Consider the following 16,214-nt stretch of genomic DNA (forward strand, 5'->3'; position numbering starts at 1 on the left):
CCCCCCCGTGACAGGTGCTGGCTCCGGTTTGCTGGCTCTGGGCGCTCTTGGGAGCCAGGCCCACCTGCCTGTAAAGGATGAGAAGAACCACCATGACCTGGAGCACCGAGGTGAGGAGCACAGCCAGCCAAATACATACATTTATATATATATTTTTTTTACCCAAGATAAAGGTTATTTATAGAACTACTCTGTAGTTTTTAGCATTAGTTGAAAATGCTGGTGGTAATATTAATCTGAAATATACCATTGTTGTTGGGGAACAAACCTTGTATCTCTAAAAAGGCAGCTCTTCAAGAAGCTAAAACTGTCTGATTATATTTTCTGCCGTTATGGTAGTTAAACGTCATTACCTTTGTTTTACTTTTTGGACATATTGCATCTTTTTAAAGAAATGAAGTTATTTATGCATATCCGGTCCGTTTTTTAAGATGGAAAAAGCTCTTTCATAGCATCTTGCTTGATACTAAAGGGCTTACGAGGTTAAGTCAGAAGCTATTTGTGATACGTTTCATTGGCTGGTCATCTATAAAGCCGCAGACAGATGTGAGGAGTAGCCATTAGAGCTGATTTATGCAAAAATAAGACAGTCATGAAAAGTGGAGAAGCAAGGTTTTTCTCTGACAGCAACTATATGCAGTTTTTTATAACATATTCTTAGTGGCTTTACTGATTATTAAATTATCTATTAATGCTGTATATATTTATCAGTCTGAGCTATATGAAATCATGTTTCATCCTCCATTATGGTCTAGTACTTTGTTTTGGTTTTTAAAGCAGTATCAAATAATCATGTAGGCCATAAGTTTTCACAGATTCACTAAAAGTTTTGAATGTGACATTTCTCTAAGGAAAATCAGTAATTTCATTTATGCTCTTTAATTGCAAAGTCGTTGTTACCCCCATACTAATTTGTGTTTTGCTTTTTTCCCCCCTCCTGGCCCCTCATCTTTTCACTCGCCTCTGACTATTCCTTTGAAAGAGCGAGAGTCCAGCACGGTACGTTGACTCTACAGCTCTCAATCTCCTCTGCTTTTTCTCGACTTTGCCTGCTCCTGGATCACTGTGTTTGGCGATTAGGTGTACTTTACATAATTCTAAAACCCTCCGTTCAATACAAATTCATGCTCTCTATGTAAGAACACACACATTCTTGTACTGGGGGGGGGTTGTAAGCTGACTGAATTCAAATGACTGCTGATCAGATAAGCCAGCGCCATCCAATCTGGATGGAAAATGACTCCAATCACTGGACAAGGATTAGTATTCTGCTACCTTCTTTAATTTCGGACCAATTAAAAGTGACTTTGACTCTCCTTCTCTTTCTTATTTACAGTTTTATGCGCCCCAATACACATAAATTATTATTATTCTGCTTCATACATTTTTCTTTTGTCTTCTAATATTTACTGCTGTGCCTCTGTGATTAACCTGTTCCCATCAGTTTTTTTTTCCCCTCCTGCTCTGTCTTGTGCTGTCCCTGTCTCTCTGTTCCTTCTCATATTAAAGTCCTTGTTTATTGGACTGGCTTAAAGCTCTCAGTTAGCTGGAGCGTAATGCTCTGTTGGATCCGCTCAAACAGATTAGGTTCCCATTGACTGGCCTTCCTGAATGGACCCACTCATGTCAGGAGGGAACCCAAACCCCCCTCCATTCGGTGAGAAGCGGCTGCCAATAGCAGCGTACCTGATCTCCCAGCACTCCCTCCTCTCCCTCGCTTGTTTACCACACAAACACACACTCAGTCTTCCTGTTCTGTTGTCTCGGGTCATCTGATACCACAGTCGAAGGGAAGTGCAGGGTTACCGAGACTAAGCAATCCTTGAAAGGTTTCAGGCTCAGATACACAGACAAGCTGTAATGCTGTAAGAGATTTTTGTCTGACAGACAGCATCGCACTAAGCCCAGACTAAAACTCCTGGTGGCTTTCTTTTTGGCAGCTGAACAAATTCCCATATTTTGCCCCTGAGAAGTAGACAGAAAGAGTGACTCTTTGTGAAGGAGGTGGTCTCAGAGTGTACCATTAGCTGCTCGATCACAGTTAAATCGTCCAACTCCTCTCTCTTTGGCTCAGGAGGGCCTCAAGAGTCAGACATCTCCCTTCTTTCTCTTTCAACGCGTCTCTCTGTTTCTGATGATGGCAGACATTTGTTGAGCAGTCTCATTATGAGCCGACATCAAGGTTTGCTTGTCTTCACCACCACCCCCCCCCACCCCACCCATCCAGTTTTTGCCTTTCAGTCTGATTGGCTGCGCCACCCCACCCCACCAGCTCCCAGACTACAAAACCCTGTTTGCAGCTTCTGAGAAGGTGCCAGCCTTTCTGGGCATTCCTGCTAGTGGGGAAAACTCATTGGCACATTGTTATGCTCTCATTGCCTGCCAAGTTCCTTTCCTGTTTTAGTCTCTTTTTCCCTTTTCCTCTTTTTTTTTTTTTCTCCTCCTAATTTTCTCACTCTGGCCCTTTCATGACTCTTCTCTGCAGGCAACTCCCTCTTTGTCTCATCACATTGCTCTCTTGTCCTGGATTTCTCAATGGCTTCTTTCTTTCTTTTCTCTTCTGAAAGATTTTCGTGAACTTTGTTGTTGGTCTTTTTTTTTTTTTTTTAGTTTTGACCTGTTACAATACAGACCTATGCGCAGTATTAGGAGTTTTGTGTTTACAGAGTGAGAGAGTGCAGTCAGTTTTTGTTTTAATTGCTGGTGTTGCACGCCTCAGTTTGGAATGGAGCATGTATGTGATTTAAATAGTTGATGTAGCTTTAATCTGGACTTTTCTAGGATGTAGTGTCTGTGTGTGTTCTTGGTTTCCCTCCACCTTCACTCTGCATACAAGTCACCTTGCCAGTAGGGTGTTTTTTTTTCCCCTTGCTCTCTCTGTTTTGTGGTTTTTCTCAGCTGCCTTGTTTGCTTCCTCTTTGCTCTGCTGCGTTGGCAGCAGTGACAGAGCTAAGCTTTCCAAGAATCTTCTTCTATCCCCTCTATCCCAAATCGATCCAGGAGCATTGTGCATTTTGCTTTACTGTCAATAATATTACTAATCTGACAAAGAAAAAGTACCCAAGAGGCATGTCAGGATGTATACGCTCCATTTTGTGTGTTTTTAGCTTTTTTTACTTTGGAGGTTTGTAACGTGCTGCGTTTAAGTCTCAAAGGATTATCAGACTGAAGGGCGTTGAAAGCACTTAAAGCTAACACAGTACATGTTTGTGCATACATTTCAGTTTATCGTTTATGTTAAGCTGCCTCAATATGAATGTCTGATGTGGTCTGTGTGCTGTTTGTGGCAGAATAACTCGGTGTCGCCATCAGACAGCCTGCGAGTAGCGAGCGAGAAGCACCGCAGCTCTTCAGATTATGGCCTCGACTCCAAGAAACGCAAAGTGGACGACAAAGACAGCAACAGAGGATATGTGAGCATATGCCTTTGTTTCACAGCACTTGTGTTTGCAAATAGTTTACTGTTCAAGATCTTGTTCTTTGTTTGGAAGTTGTTCTGTTTTTGACTTTATCAAGTTAAAATGTCACCGTTCAGGGCAGACGTGTCACATAAATAAGAGCTACCGTATTTTCCGCACTATAGGGAGCACTGGATTATAAAACGCACTGTCAACGAATGGTCCGTTTTTGAACTTTTAAGCAAAACAAAACAGGTCCCTGTCTTTTTGGAGAATACTGCACCGACGTAAGCGTCTAGTATAAATGCCTACAGCACTCGCTCAGGTCCGTGCACGGAGCCCTGCGCGACTATAACTGAGCCTTAATGTTGCGAGCGCCGCGTCTTTGTAGTTTACCAAAGTCGTACTAAAACATTACGACTTCTTACATATATAAGGCGCACTGTCGTTTTTTGAGAAAGTTGAAGGCTTTTAAGTGCGCCTTATAGTCCGGAAAATATGCTAATTGAAGCGGGAAGATAAATTTCCATAGAACCTGGTATATTAATGTGTTGCCATAAAGCGTTCCTCAACAGTGGATTAAAACTTAATTAATTTCCTGGAAATGTGGATATGAGCTTCATGAGAACTAATAATAGCTTTTCTTGTAAACTCAGTTCAGTTAATCTGTGTTTTCCAAAATATTTAATAAGAAAATAAGAATTTAAAGTTTTATCCATTTGGTAAAAATGTGTGCAGGTTATTTATTAAATTACAATTTTTAATTTATTTACTCTGGTGTTTACGGAGTCAATTGATGGGTTATAAATGACTTCCTGGGGCTCAAAAAGCCTTTTATTAAGACGCAATAATACTTGTAAAATAAATTATTAGTCTGACTAGGCTTCAGTTTCTGTGAATGGAAAGCAAACAAGTCTGCCCATAAATCTGACAGGATCTTTGTGATTTAGTAGTTGTAAAAATTGAAGTGCGCTGGTTTAAGTATCACGGTTTATTTATTCACCTCTCTTTACGCTGATCCTGGTTTTTCTTTGTTTCAGGACAGCGATGGAGAAAAAAGTGACGACTTGGTGGTGGACGTTTCCAACGAGGTGAGATTGGGCCTTAAGCCGCTCAGCCGCATTCTCCACCATGAAGGCTTTGCGGAGACCAAACACAGCTCTCTTTTGTCTGTAGAAGCCTCAACACCTTTCACCGTGTTGCCAAAAAGTCTGTCATAATATTGATTGTGTGCTTTGAGTGTGTGTTTACTTGCCGAGTTTCCTTTTGCCATTCATGCAGAATCTAAGACAAAGAATACAAAGGGAAAAGGGTGTGACAGGTGAATGAGAAGTGCATGCATGTGTGTGAGGGAGAGTATGAGCATACATAGTGTATTTATCTGTGTTTGCACACGAGGCCCCAGCTTGTTTGACCTACATGTAAATGCCAGTGGCTTTCCTCCGGTTTGTTTGCTCAGTCTTGCTCTCTTGTCTGTCTCGTTTAACTGTGTAGGATCCAGCCACCCCTCGAGTCAGCCCTGCTCACTCTCCTCCGGAAAATGGCCTGGATAAGTCGCGGGTGCTGAAGAAGGACGCCGCCCCCAACAGCCCCGCGTCCGTCGCCTCTTCAGGCAGCACACCGTCCTCTAAGGCAAAGGACCACGCCCATGTGAGTGTAGCAGGAGGATGAAATGCGGAGGTTACAGCCTGAACTGACAGACTAAAAGGCATTTGTCAAGTGAAGTGGGTGTGTGTGTGTGTGAAAGACTAATGCTCAGGCTTAGGAGTTGACTGCTTTGTAGGATTTGATGGGGCAGAAGGTGGATGTATTCTCAGGATATCAAACCCTCTGGCTCAGTCCTATCCATCTCCTTTATGGCTTACCCAGTAAATGGTCATTTCTCCTTCGCCCCGAGGCTGTAAATAACCCAGAGACCTAGCGGCGGGTGAACTGCTGTCCGTTGCTTTGTCTCAGCTGCTCCCCTTCCATGACAAATTTTCCACAAACACGGTTTCAAAATTGGTAAACAAACCATTTTACTGAAGGTTTGAACACATTTATAATCCACATTCCCTACCCCCATCTATGGCTGGGAGGGGGAAAGAAAAAAATGATGATCTCGATTCTCACACACACCTGATCTCAGCTTTAATAAATAACTGCTGTTGTTGGCGGTATCCAAGAAACAGACACTGTTATTTTCTTTTATTTATCATTGTTTCTGTTCCATTTTTAATCAATACCACACCTTACCAGTAGAATAGAGAAGACCAATATGTAATGGGCGTGTTTCTCCACTGTTAGCTACTCCCGACAAACGTGGCTTCTTGTCAGAGGTTTGTTCCCTTGTGCAACACTCCCTCTAACACACTCTCTCTTTACTGCATCATGAGTGTAATAAAGTGTTTGTGTTGGATTGAATTTGCTCGGGCAGGCCACTCAGATTGTCACTCTGGATTTCTGAGCCAGTCGGGGTACTTAGGACTTATAAGGGGATTTTAAACGTCTGCGTAGAAGTGGTTTAATTTGTGTCCAGCTGCACATCTGAACGAGAGCAGGGGAACTTTGAAGTTTCAGTAAGAGGACACGCCGAGGCTAAAAAGTATCTTTCGTTCTAGAATGACAAGTCATCGACACCGAGCCTCAAGTCCAACACACCTACTCCGAGGAATGAAGCACCGACACCGGGAACCAGTACTACTCCAGGACTCCGCCCTTTGCCTATGGGCAAACCACCTGGCATGGAGGCATTGGGTAATAACTGACAACTCTGGGGATTTATAAGGCATTTTTCAGAGTGGAGAACTAAGTAAGAGAATAATATACCAGCTTGACTATATAAATAAAAAAAGCTGTTGATCACCTCAAGCACCAGTAGTGCACTTGCTGTTCTTCGACAGGACTTCTCGTGTGTATTCATGTAAATCAAACTCTATCCGAGCATATCGCTGATTCTCTTATCTCTTCTCCAGCTGCCCCGGCTCTGCGGACACCTCTGTCTATTGCTGGTTCTTACGCCACCCCGTTTGCCATGATGGGTCATCATGAAATGAACGGATCCCTGACCAGTCCTGGCGTCTATCCGGGACTCATTTCACCGCAGATGAGTGCCGCAGCTGCCGCCGCCTATGGACGCTCACCAATTGTAACTATCACAGCTTTTTATTGAGATCGTTTCAGCCAAGATGTGATATGGCTGTCTCCCCCATCTAAATAATTTATTCTATAAGCAGTGATTTAGCATGAGTCCTCACCAGCTGTGGATTATAAAATCTGAGTGAAACTGACTTAAACGTTCATGATGCCTTTTTAAACTTACTGCGAATATTCCTGTTTTGCTGGCAGACATTAGTGAGAACAAACAGCTCAGCAGCTTTTTTTTAATTTGATGTTGCTTAGCATTCTGGCAGTCTGAAAATCTCCCAGGCTTTGAATAATGTTTTATCCATGGATCAAGCTTCTCTGCACACAGTGAAGCCCAATCTGCACCTTTTTAAGAATTTTTCCATGGAAAATCTTATTAAAGTTTCTTCATATCTTAGCATTTTAGGTTAGGAATTGGCTGCAACTTGAATACGAAAATCGTCTCATTTATGTTTTAGTAAGTCGATGGTTATTGTTTTATTTTTGCTTCTTCCCTGTGCAGGCAGGGTTCGACCCTCACCCTCACATGAGAGCTCCAGGCCTTCCAGCGAGTCTCACGTCCATTTCAGGAGGAAAACCGTGCGTACTAGCATTTTATTTTGCCATCACAGACTTTTGCATTTGTCTCGACTTTAAACACAAGTTTATTTGGCTTCTGCCTTTCTTTTCTTTCTGCAGAGCTTATTCTTTTCACGTAAGTGCGGATGGTCAGATGCAGCCTGTGCCATTCCCTCCAGATGCACTGATAGGCCCGGGCATCCCACGTCACGCTCGCCAGATCAACACACTGAGCCACGGGGAAGTGGTGTGTGCGGTCACAATCAGCAACCCCACACGTCACGTTTACACCGGTGGCAAAGGTTGCGTCAAGATCTGGGACATCAGCCAACCAGGCAGCAAGAGCCCCGTTTCCCAACTTGACTGCTTGGTTAGTAGTTGTTGCTGTTTTTAAGTCAGAGGGGGAGAAAATGATGTGTGTTAGCTCAAAGCGACTTTAAAATGATGTTGTTACAGTAAATGTTTTAATGATCTCAGCCACGGCAGAGACACAATGTACAAATGTTTCATTAGATCTCGGAGTAGTCTCCTTTTTATTATGAATTTTCTCGACGCATCTGGCCACAGATCCCCACAGATAAAAGATGTGAATTATTCAGTAAAATGTCTCACTGCTGAGCTGAAATTGTCCTTGGTGGAGGAAAAAAAGCCTGCTGAGTAATGATGTTCTGATTGGCCAACCCTGTCTGCCATTACCCAGCTCATTACTTCCTCCAAACTGCCTCCCGTTTCTCATTTTGATACTGCGGCTTCATGTCGTTTGGCTCATATGGCCTCCTACACCCTTTAGGTGTGTCTAGGGTGCTATTTGGTTTTATAAAGCCATTAGGGTGTTGTTTTAATTTGACCAATAGTTTCTGTAGTGCTGTTGATTTGTCTTGCTGCTCTCAGGGAGCCTGGCTGTTCCTGCCTGCAGCCTTCCCCTCTTGTTAAGGCTGACATTCACATCTTAACTAACAGAAAATAGTCAGCTGCTTCCAAAAAAAAAGAGAACATTATTTAAACTAAATGCACTGAAGTACAGTGTTTCTTTATGCAGTTCGATGCAGTTTAAATTTACTATAACATTTTTTTTTATAGTTTTCAGCGGTGAAAAGAAAGATGTATTCAGTCACCAAGATTGACAATACTCTGCCTTTGTTTCTTCTCCAGAACAGAGACAATTACATCCGCTCCTGCAAGCTGTTGCCTGACGGCCGCACCCTAATAGTGGGCGGTGAGGCCAGCACGTTGACCATCTGGGACCTGGCCTCGCAGACGCCCCGCATAAAGGCCGAGCTCACTTCCTCTGCTCCAGCCTGTTACGCACTAGCCATTAGCCCCGATGCCAAGGTCTGTTTCTCCTGCTGCTCTGACGGAAACATCGCCGTGTGGGACCTCCACAACCAGACCCTTGTCAGGTGAGTGCTTTGCTTGAGGGGGAGTATATTTTTGCAGGTTAAACAAAACAAAACAGTTGTATTATACCCTGGGAACTGAATTACAGGTGTAGTGGTTCAAATATTGGTCAAAAGGGACATAAACAGGTAATGTGATGACCTCATATACCATTTTAAAACACAAAAAAAGCTTTCTTTCTCTGATCAGCCAAGTCAGATTTTATCCTTTATTGCTGCTTTTTATAGAGTTATGTTCCATGGACACCACTGAGATTAGTATCAGAGAAAAAGATAACTGAGTGTTTGTGTGAATGATAAATGCATTATATTGTTAAGTATTTAGTAGAACACGTATAAGACCAGGGGGTCTTTTCAACCATGTAATTGTATGGTTGTAGCACAACATGTTTATAGAAATCCCTCGGCAGTTCTTTGTGCTTAAAGTGGCCCTGACACAGATCAGACAGGAGGAGAAACCAAAAGGCCTTAGAGAATAAGTTTGATTAAAAAGCATCAAAAGTGAGCTTTTTAGAGCTCATAAAACAACTGCTTTAACTTTGGGAAAAGTATAAAAACCCTGAACTGAGTACCTTATCGCTCATGTCTGTACATTGAAAGAGTAGTGGACTGATTTCCTGCACAGCAAACAGTCCCACAGTAAAGGATATTAAAACCATTACAGGTAGCTCAAACGATTGATGGTAATTAATGGGGTTTTATTTTCAAATAGTGGACACCTGTATAATCCGTATCACATGATTAATATCATTTTATCTGCAAACTAATTCTGGGTTCACTCACTCTCAGTTGAAAACCCTTTAACCTTTGTTTTGTTTTATTTAATTTAATTTTTGACGTGTAAATGTTTTGTGTGTTCCAGGCAGTTCCAGGGCCACACAGATGGAGCCAGCTGTATCGACATCTCCCACGACGGGACCAAGCTGTGGACCGGAGGGCTCGACAACACAGTCCGCTCCTGGGATCTGAGGGAAGGCCGTCAGCTCCAGCAGCACGATTTTACCTCACAGGTAGACAGAAGCCTTAGAATAATAAATAAATAAACAAACAATGCAACTTTTCATCAAGTACAGCATGAACCTACCCTTAGACGTTCCGCACATTGCATCTTTAAGTCACGAGGCACGGCAATCGTTTAACGTTACTGTTGTGTCTGTGTCGCAGATCTTCTCATTGGGCTACTGTCCCACCGGAGAATGGCTGGCCGTCGGGATGGAAAGCAGCAACGTGGAGGTGCTCCATCACACCAAGCCGGACAAATACCAGCTGCATCTTCACGAAAGCTGTGTCCTCTCACTCAAATTTGCCTACTGTGGTAAGGAACACTGCAAGAGATCCCTTACTGTGAAGCAAAGAGTCCTGTATGACATGGAAAACAGGATAATTTAATGGTTTAAAATCAGGAACTGTGTTGTCAGATTTAAGCATCAAACGTGAGGAAATGTACAGTAAATAAACACATCTTGAGCATTGGGTTAGAAGTTTATTAGCTCCAATGCAGCGGTCTCTAAATATCACAATTGGCCTTTTTTCCCACTTTCCTGTTCATACAACCTGCTCTTCCAGGGAATTATGTGCAAAAATTCACTTTTGGGCAAGACTAGATGCAGTCAGAGGTTCAGATACAGTCATCACGGACATGATTGTCATATTAATTTTGGGCTTTTAATGATTTTATTGAACTGGAATGATTATACAACATACAACTTAAATAAGTTTTAAAAACAAGAACTGAGTGCACAAGTTTGAGTTTGTGGATTTTCTTTAATCATCACGGGGTCAAAAATTTTACAAACGCTGCCGCTAATTTTTTGTTAAACATCTCTTAGCAAGTTGCACCTCGACTGCGCAGCTTCTGTAACCATCAACGAGCTTTCGCCATAAATCTGGTTGATATTTGACTTCTCTTTTTGGCAGAATCGGTAGAGTTGATTAAAACTGGTTGGGTTTCCTGGCATAGAAAGTCCAATCCAGAAGTTTAATGTTAGCCTGATTCGTCCAATCAGAAACCAGCTCTGATGTGTTTGGGATCACTGTCCTGTTGAAACAAACGTGTTGAAGTTTCAACCATCCAGATAAACAGTATTTACCTCCCCTGCCTGTTTTAGATGTGTTGTTGCATTTAAATGAACAGCTTAGGAACATGCTTCTGGAGAACTTGATGATTTGGTAAGAAGGTAATTAAATAAAAACGACTAAAACCTCAGGACAGTGGCCCATGAGTCCTGGAGTTTGACACTCCTGGTCTAGATGGTGATTCAAAGTAAAGTAGACAAAGTTAGAGATAATCCTCCTCCATCCATATTGTGCAATGTATTACTGCCACATTATGATGCTACCACCACCATGCTTGACACTTGGTACATTGTTCTTGGGTTTGAAGGTCTCACATAGACACACATTTCTTAACATTGTGGCCAAACAACTAAATTTTTGTCTCATTTTGACCATAAAACGTGTCTCCAGACAATGTTTGGCTTGAAGCTTCTTTCTTGGTCAGAATCCTCAGTCCATGATGATGATGATGATCATGATTTACTGTGAACAGGTTGCACTGTTTGCCAACTCATGACAGACTTAAGCCTTTTGTGGTTCCTGGGTTGTTCTTGAACATCCCAACCAATTATTTCCATCCGAGTAAGGCGGTTTGGGTCTTCTGTCAGATCTTGGCAAGGCGGTGACACATCTGTATAACTTGTTCTTAACGTAGAGTTGATTGAATTGATGACCTTGGAGTATAGGCAGCAGTGTAGAGGTTTATTGTGAAACTAGCTCAGATTGAAACCCGATGTGTGATGTTAGAGCTTCTCAGCTTCTCTCCTTTATATTTGCTAGCCAAAGGGTTGAATACGTGATAAGATATTTCATGTTTTAGTTAAACATTTATCCACACAATACTAATGTGCGGCGCTTAATTGTCAAAAATTCCACATTTCAGATTTTGTTTATATTGCTCACACATTACCAACTGTATGTAACAAGTCAGTGCTTTACAAGTATGGTAATTAGTTTAGAAAGCTTAGAAAGACCAGATGCTTTTCCTATTTTATCACATTAATGCTGAAAGTATTAATTCTGCCTCTGAAGCACAGCCTCGTATCTCTGTCACCACAGAAATGGTTCATTTAAATGTCTCTCAATGCTTCAGAGCTCTTGCTGTCACTAATTAAATCATCAGCCAACTAGTCAGCTGGGTAATTAATCAGAGGGTCATTTGAATAATTAACTTGGGGAAGTGTTGTGAGTCTCATTCATTATGTTTTTTATGGTCATTGATAAGGTTATTACTGTCACGTGTTGGCTGTTTTTGGAAATGATCTGTAAATGTCTGTAGTACCTCTGGGACACAGCAGTGGCCATGTTTGTGTGTGTGTGTGTGTGTGTGTGGGGGGGGGGATATTTAATCTCCAGCTTGTGTTCTTAAGATGTGTGATGTGTGTCTGCAGGGAAATGGTTTGTGAGCACAGGGAAGGACAACCTGCTGAACGCATGGAGGACTCCTTACGGCGCCAGCATATTCCAGGTAACCACAAAATAATTCAATTCAGTTTATCTATATAGCACCAAGTCACAAGAAGTTGTTTCAGGGCTCTGTACAAAACATACTTTATAAAAAGCCAATTAGCAAAAGTTATTTATCTAAGGAAGCTAGCAGATTGGGTTAAATCTTCACTTCGTCACAGTCTCACATCCTGAGCAGCACAGTGGTGACAGTAGAAAGGGAAAACTCCCTTTTAACAGGAAGTAACCTCCACCAGAACCAGGGTCAGGATGGGCGGCTATCTGATTCGACAAACTGGAGTTTGAGAGGACAGGAAAGAGACGAGGTCAAACACAGAATGACTGGTCCAGGTGGAGTTTCTGTTTGAAGAAAGAGAAATTAAAAACATGTTAATGATAGAAATAAATACAAATACAAACATGGAGAGTAGAGAGATTAAAGACAGCAGCAGAGGGAGGAAATGTGGTCAGTTTGTCCTCCAGCAGTCTGAGCCTATAGCAGCAGAACTAAGGGAGAGCTCAGGAAACCCGAACCAACAAGGGCCAAAAAGGGCGACTTTTAGCCTTGTTTTAAAAATAGACAGAGTGCCAACCTCACGCACAAAAACTGGAAGTTAGTTCTACAAGAGAGGAGCCTGAAAGCTGGAAGCTCTGTCCCATTCTACTTTTAGAAACTCTAGGAGCCACAAGTAAACCTGCAGCCAAAGTGCTCTGAGCTTTGTATGTCAGAAGTAAGATTTTAAATTATCTTCAGAATTTCACAGGGAGCCAATGGAGAGAAGCTAAAACTAGAAAAATCTGATCTCTCCTTTAAACTCTCCTCAGATCTTTCTCTCAGAAGATGAAATAAAATAGGAAGGTGTGGATCATTTTAACCTCTGACAGGTTCTCATCTGTTTGGGGGCTCGGATGTGATCAAATCTGAACCTTCACATCCAAACGGTCAATCTACGACCTAATTTAAAAAAAAAAGTTCACCAAATACACAGATCATTCCCTTTTTGTTAATATATAAAAAAATTGTAAGTTCTGGGTTGGGATATATTTGAGTTGTTGCAGCTTGTGTTACACTGATTAACTGTGTTATACATGACAAAACGTGTAGGAAACACAGAATTGGTACAATAAGTGCAGAAGGTTCAGCTGTGACATTGGATGTTTCTTCCTCAGTCGAAGGAGTCGTCGTCCGTCCTGAGCTGTGACATCTCAGCAGACGACAAATACATCGTGACAGGATCTGGTGACAAGAAGGCCACCGTCTACGAGGTCATCTACTAAACGGAGGAGGCTTCCCGCTTCAGCACTTCTACTGGGATTATTGTTATTTTTCTCGCCGACCAAACTCGGACTACAGTGGATTAAAGCAAACTACATGCATCTCACACTTCAGCCTCAAGATGTTTGTACCAGATGGAGGTTATTTGGGTTTTTTTTTTTAAGGGATGCCCATTTTGTGAGCTCTGGAGTGATCCCCACCCCCCACCCTTGATTTCTGAAAATCTTTGGATGTAACCCAGGGAAGCGGCGCTTCATTTCTGACTCATTTTCCTCAAACATCCTGTGCAAAGTGTACATATCGGATTAAATAAGACGTTTTATATATATTATAAAAATATATATTTTCATGTCCTGGGTGTACTTGTGGTTATCGTTTTTGCTCACTTGCCGTTACATGTGAGCGAGAGACCGGAACTTTGTGACTCTTTTACCCCGATTTTTTTTTTTTTATTATTTTTTCTTAAAGCACATTCTGCAGGCTGAGCTTTCCAGTAATGAAGCAGAAGAGCATTTCCTGGAGATTTTTTAAAATGGCCTTTTGTCACAGTGCTCTTAGAGGACAGTAAAACTGGGGTCGGTTCTCTGATCCCGGGTGGGACCTCAGCGGGATCAAGTGGGACATCGATTTAGGAACTGAGCTGGATGTAAATTAACTTCGTATCTGTATAAAATGATTAAGTGTCCTGGTCCGTCTGTGCTTTTCTTTCTCCCTGTTTGTTTTGTTCGATTGTGGGGAGACCGGTGGGGGTGTTGAAGCTAAGCCTAACCCTTGGACCTCAGTTGGCAGCAGAAGCATCGCAGCAGGCCTAAACTGAATGACTGTGTGCTTTCGCTAACTCGACGTAATGCGAATGTCGAGTTGCTCCACTGATTTCTACTCAAACTAAAGTCAATCACTCTGCTCTTTGTATCATATCAGTTTTTTTTTTTTTTTTTTTTTCGGGAATCTGTTTTGTTTGGCTGTGATTGGGAGTCGGACTGCGCACATCAGTCTGTCTTTGCAGAAATGTTCAGTGCCTGTAAATGCTCGTGAGGACAGAAGGAGCCACATTTAGACATAAACAGAACTAGTCGAGTTAACACGAGGGTAAATGATTCTGGTTTGTACACTGTGCTTCTGATTCTGTCAGCATTTATCACAAGAAGGCATCGGAGGCTAAACGCACCTCTGAATCACACCAAAGTATGTAGCAAATGCTGTCAGCACTGAAAACTAATGTACATGTGTTAATAAATTAATAAAACTGTTTTTTTTTTTTAGAACGTCCCATTTCTTTGTAAGTAATCTGACATTTCAGCTGATGTTGGTAAGATGAGATGTGCAGTTATAGCCAAGAAATGGCACATTTTCATGTAAAAATGCTCGGAGCTCATTTGGAAAAACTAAGTGGTTGTTTTACTCTGGGCCGGACTACACATCCTTTGAGATCGCATAACAAAGTTTGCAACAGGTTCCTACACGATCGTGGAAAGTATGGATTTCGCTTTTAGTACTTTCCAGCTTTGGATAAGTACGGAAAATGAAAACAAAGCTTGTGTTTCCAGCTTTTAAACCTTGTAAAAATGTTTTAAAAATGCATGTTTATGTGAACATACAGCGGCAAGATGAGAGCTGTGAAACTTCAGCACCTCAAAGAATTATGTGAAGTGTATTTTTTTATTTGTTTAGTCAAGAAATTGTCCCGTTTATTTACAGGAATTGGCGGAACTTAAAAGTTGTGCTGCAGCCAGCCTGCTAGAGAGCTCTTGTCCTCTGTGGCTTCAGCTTCCTGCTTCTGGTCCTGTGTCTAATTATAACAAACGTCCATGACCCAGACTCTTTCAGTCCTCCTGGATGATTGATTTCTGTGCGGAGCAGACAACACGGACACCGGATTATTGTGGCTGTGGAGCTAGAAGAAAACAGTTCACAATCACCACTCTAAGCACCTAGAAACGCTTAACTGTTAGATCAATGTGATTATTAAAACCACTGAGAGAAGCAAACTAATTACTGTAGAGTTAATTATCACTAAGAGCAGCTCAAAGTGGCCATTCCCCCTTTTATTAACAGTTGGAAAAAAAACTAATTCAGTCATTTTCCATCTGAAGGAAATAAGCTGCCACACTGGTGGTCCAGGCTATGTTGGTTATATCCTGAAACAGTTTTATTAAAACCCATCCAGGGGTTCATTACATATTTTGCTAACAACGCCAAAGTGTTAATCAGGTACCTCAGAACTCAGAGTATGACTCGGCTACTAGTACGGCAAGTTTCAGTTCAATATCTGTAACATTGACCGAATCGTAGCCATTTTTGTTCGATCTATGGCCAGTTGACTGTGGCGGCCATCTTGAAATGGGTTGGTTCCAAAAGTGAAGTTGTAGAGATCATTAAAATCTGTCCAGTGGTCCATGAGATATTTTTCTAACAGGCAGCCAGATAAATTTTTAAGCACAGATCTGTTCGACATGTTGGGGGAAGAGCCTCAGCTACTACCACTCCAAATGTTGGCTCGGTTCTGTGAAACTGATTGATTTTGTAGCCACGTTTGTGTTGAATTGAGGTTTGCTGCAAGAGCTAACAGGTTCCAGTGGTACGCGCTGTGATTATTTTCTGAACGTTTCATTAAAATTTGCAGAGTTGTGAGTGGATCGCCCGCCTTTCGGGCTTTTGGCTTTTGGCTGCGGGGGACAAAGAGGGGAGGAACTATTCTGGAGATCTGCCTCTAGAAGTGTCACGGTCATATCCGAGCAGATGTCGGTCAGTCCTGGAAGTTTCCTTTGAATCGGCTCAGGTGGAAAACAGATGATGAGTCACATCATTACAGGTGCTGGTCATAAAATTAGAATATCATAAAAAAGTAGATTGATTTCAGTAATTCCATTTAAAAAGTGAAACTTGTATATTATATTCATACATTACATACAAACTCATATATTTCAAATGTTTATTTCGTTTAATTTTGATGATTAC

The 16,214-nt window shown here is 41.8% G+C and overlaps 1 protein-coding gene across 1 annotated transcript in view; it reads left to right on the forward strand.

Moving 5' to 3' along the window:
* The window catches only part of LOC108237861 (transducin-like enhancer protein 3-B), a 37,117-nt gene extending 22,599 nt beyond the window's left edge, over positions 1-14,518 (forward strand). Inside the window, exons 8-21 of the mRNA XM_025006677.2 lie at positions 5-110; positions 983-999; positions 3,291-3,413; positions 4,439-4,489; positions 4,893-5,048; positions 5,999-6,134; positions 6,353-6,525; positions 7,027-7,103; positions 7,203-7,452; positions 8,235-8,482; positions 9,342-9,489; positions 9,644-9,794; positions 11,926-12,002; positions 13,151-14,518. Of these exons, the coding sequence (XP_024862445.1) occupies positions 5-110; positions 983-999; positions 3,291-3,413; positions 4,439-4,489; positions 4,893-5,048; positions 5,999-6,134; positions 6,353-6,525; positions 7,027-7,103; positions 7,203-7,452; positions 8,235-8,482; positions 9,342-9,489; positions 9,644-9,794; positions 11,926-12,002; positions 13,151-13,258 (1,821 nt within the window). The 3' untranslated portion in view covers positions 13,259-14,518. The remainder of the gene's footprint in view (positions 1-4; positions 111-982; positions 1,000-3,290; positions 3,414-4,438; positions 4,490-4,892; positions 5,049-5,998; positions 6,135-6,352; positions 6,526-7,026; positions 7,104-7,202; positions 7,453-8,234; positions 8,483-9,341; positions 9,490-9,643; positions 9,795-11,925; positions 12,003-13,150) is intronic.
* The last annotated feature ends 1,696 nt before the right edge of the window (positions 14,519-16,214 follow it).

The sequence above is a fragment of the Kryptolebias marmoratus genome, linkage group LG15, assembly GCF_001649575.2.
Source record: "Kryptolebias marmoratus isolate JLee-2015 linkage group LG15, ASM164957v2, whole genome shotgun sequence".
Taxonomy (NCBI): domain Eukaryota; kingdom Metazoa; phylum Chordata; class Actinopteri; order Cyprinodontiformes; family Rivulidae; genus Kryptolebias; species Kryptolebias marmoratus.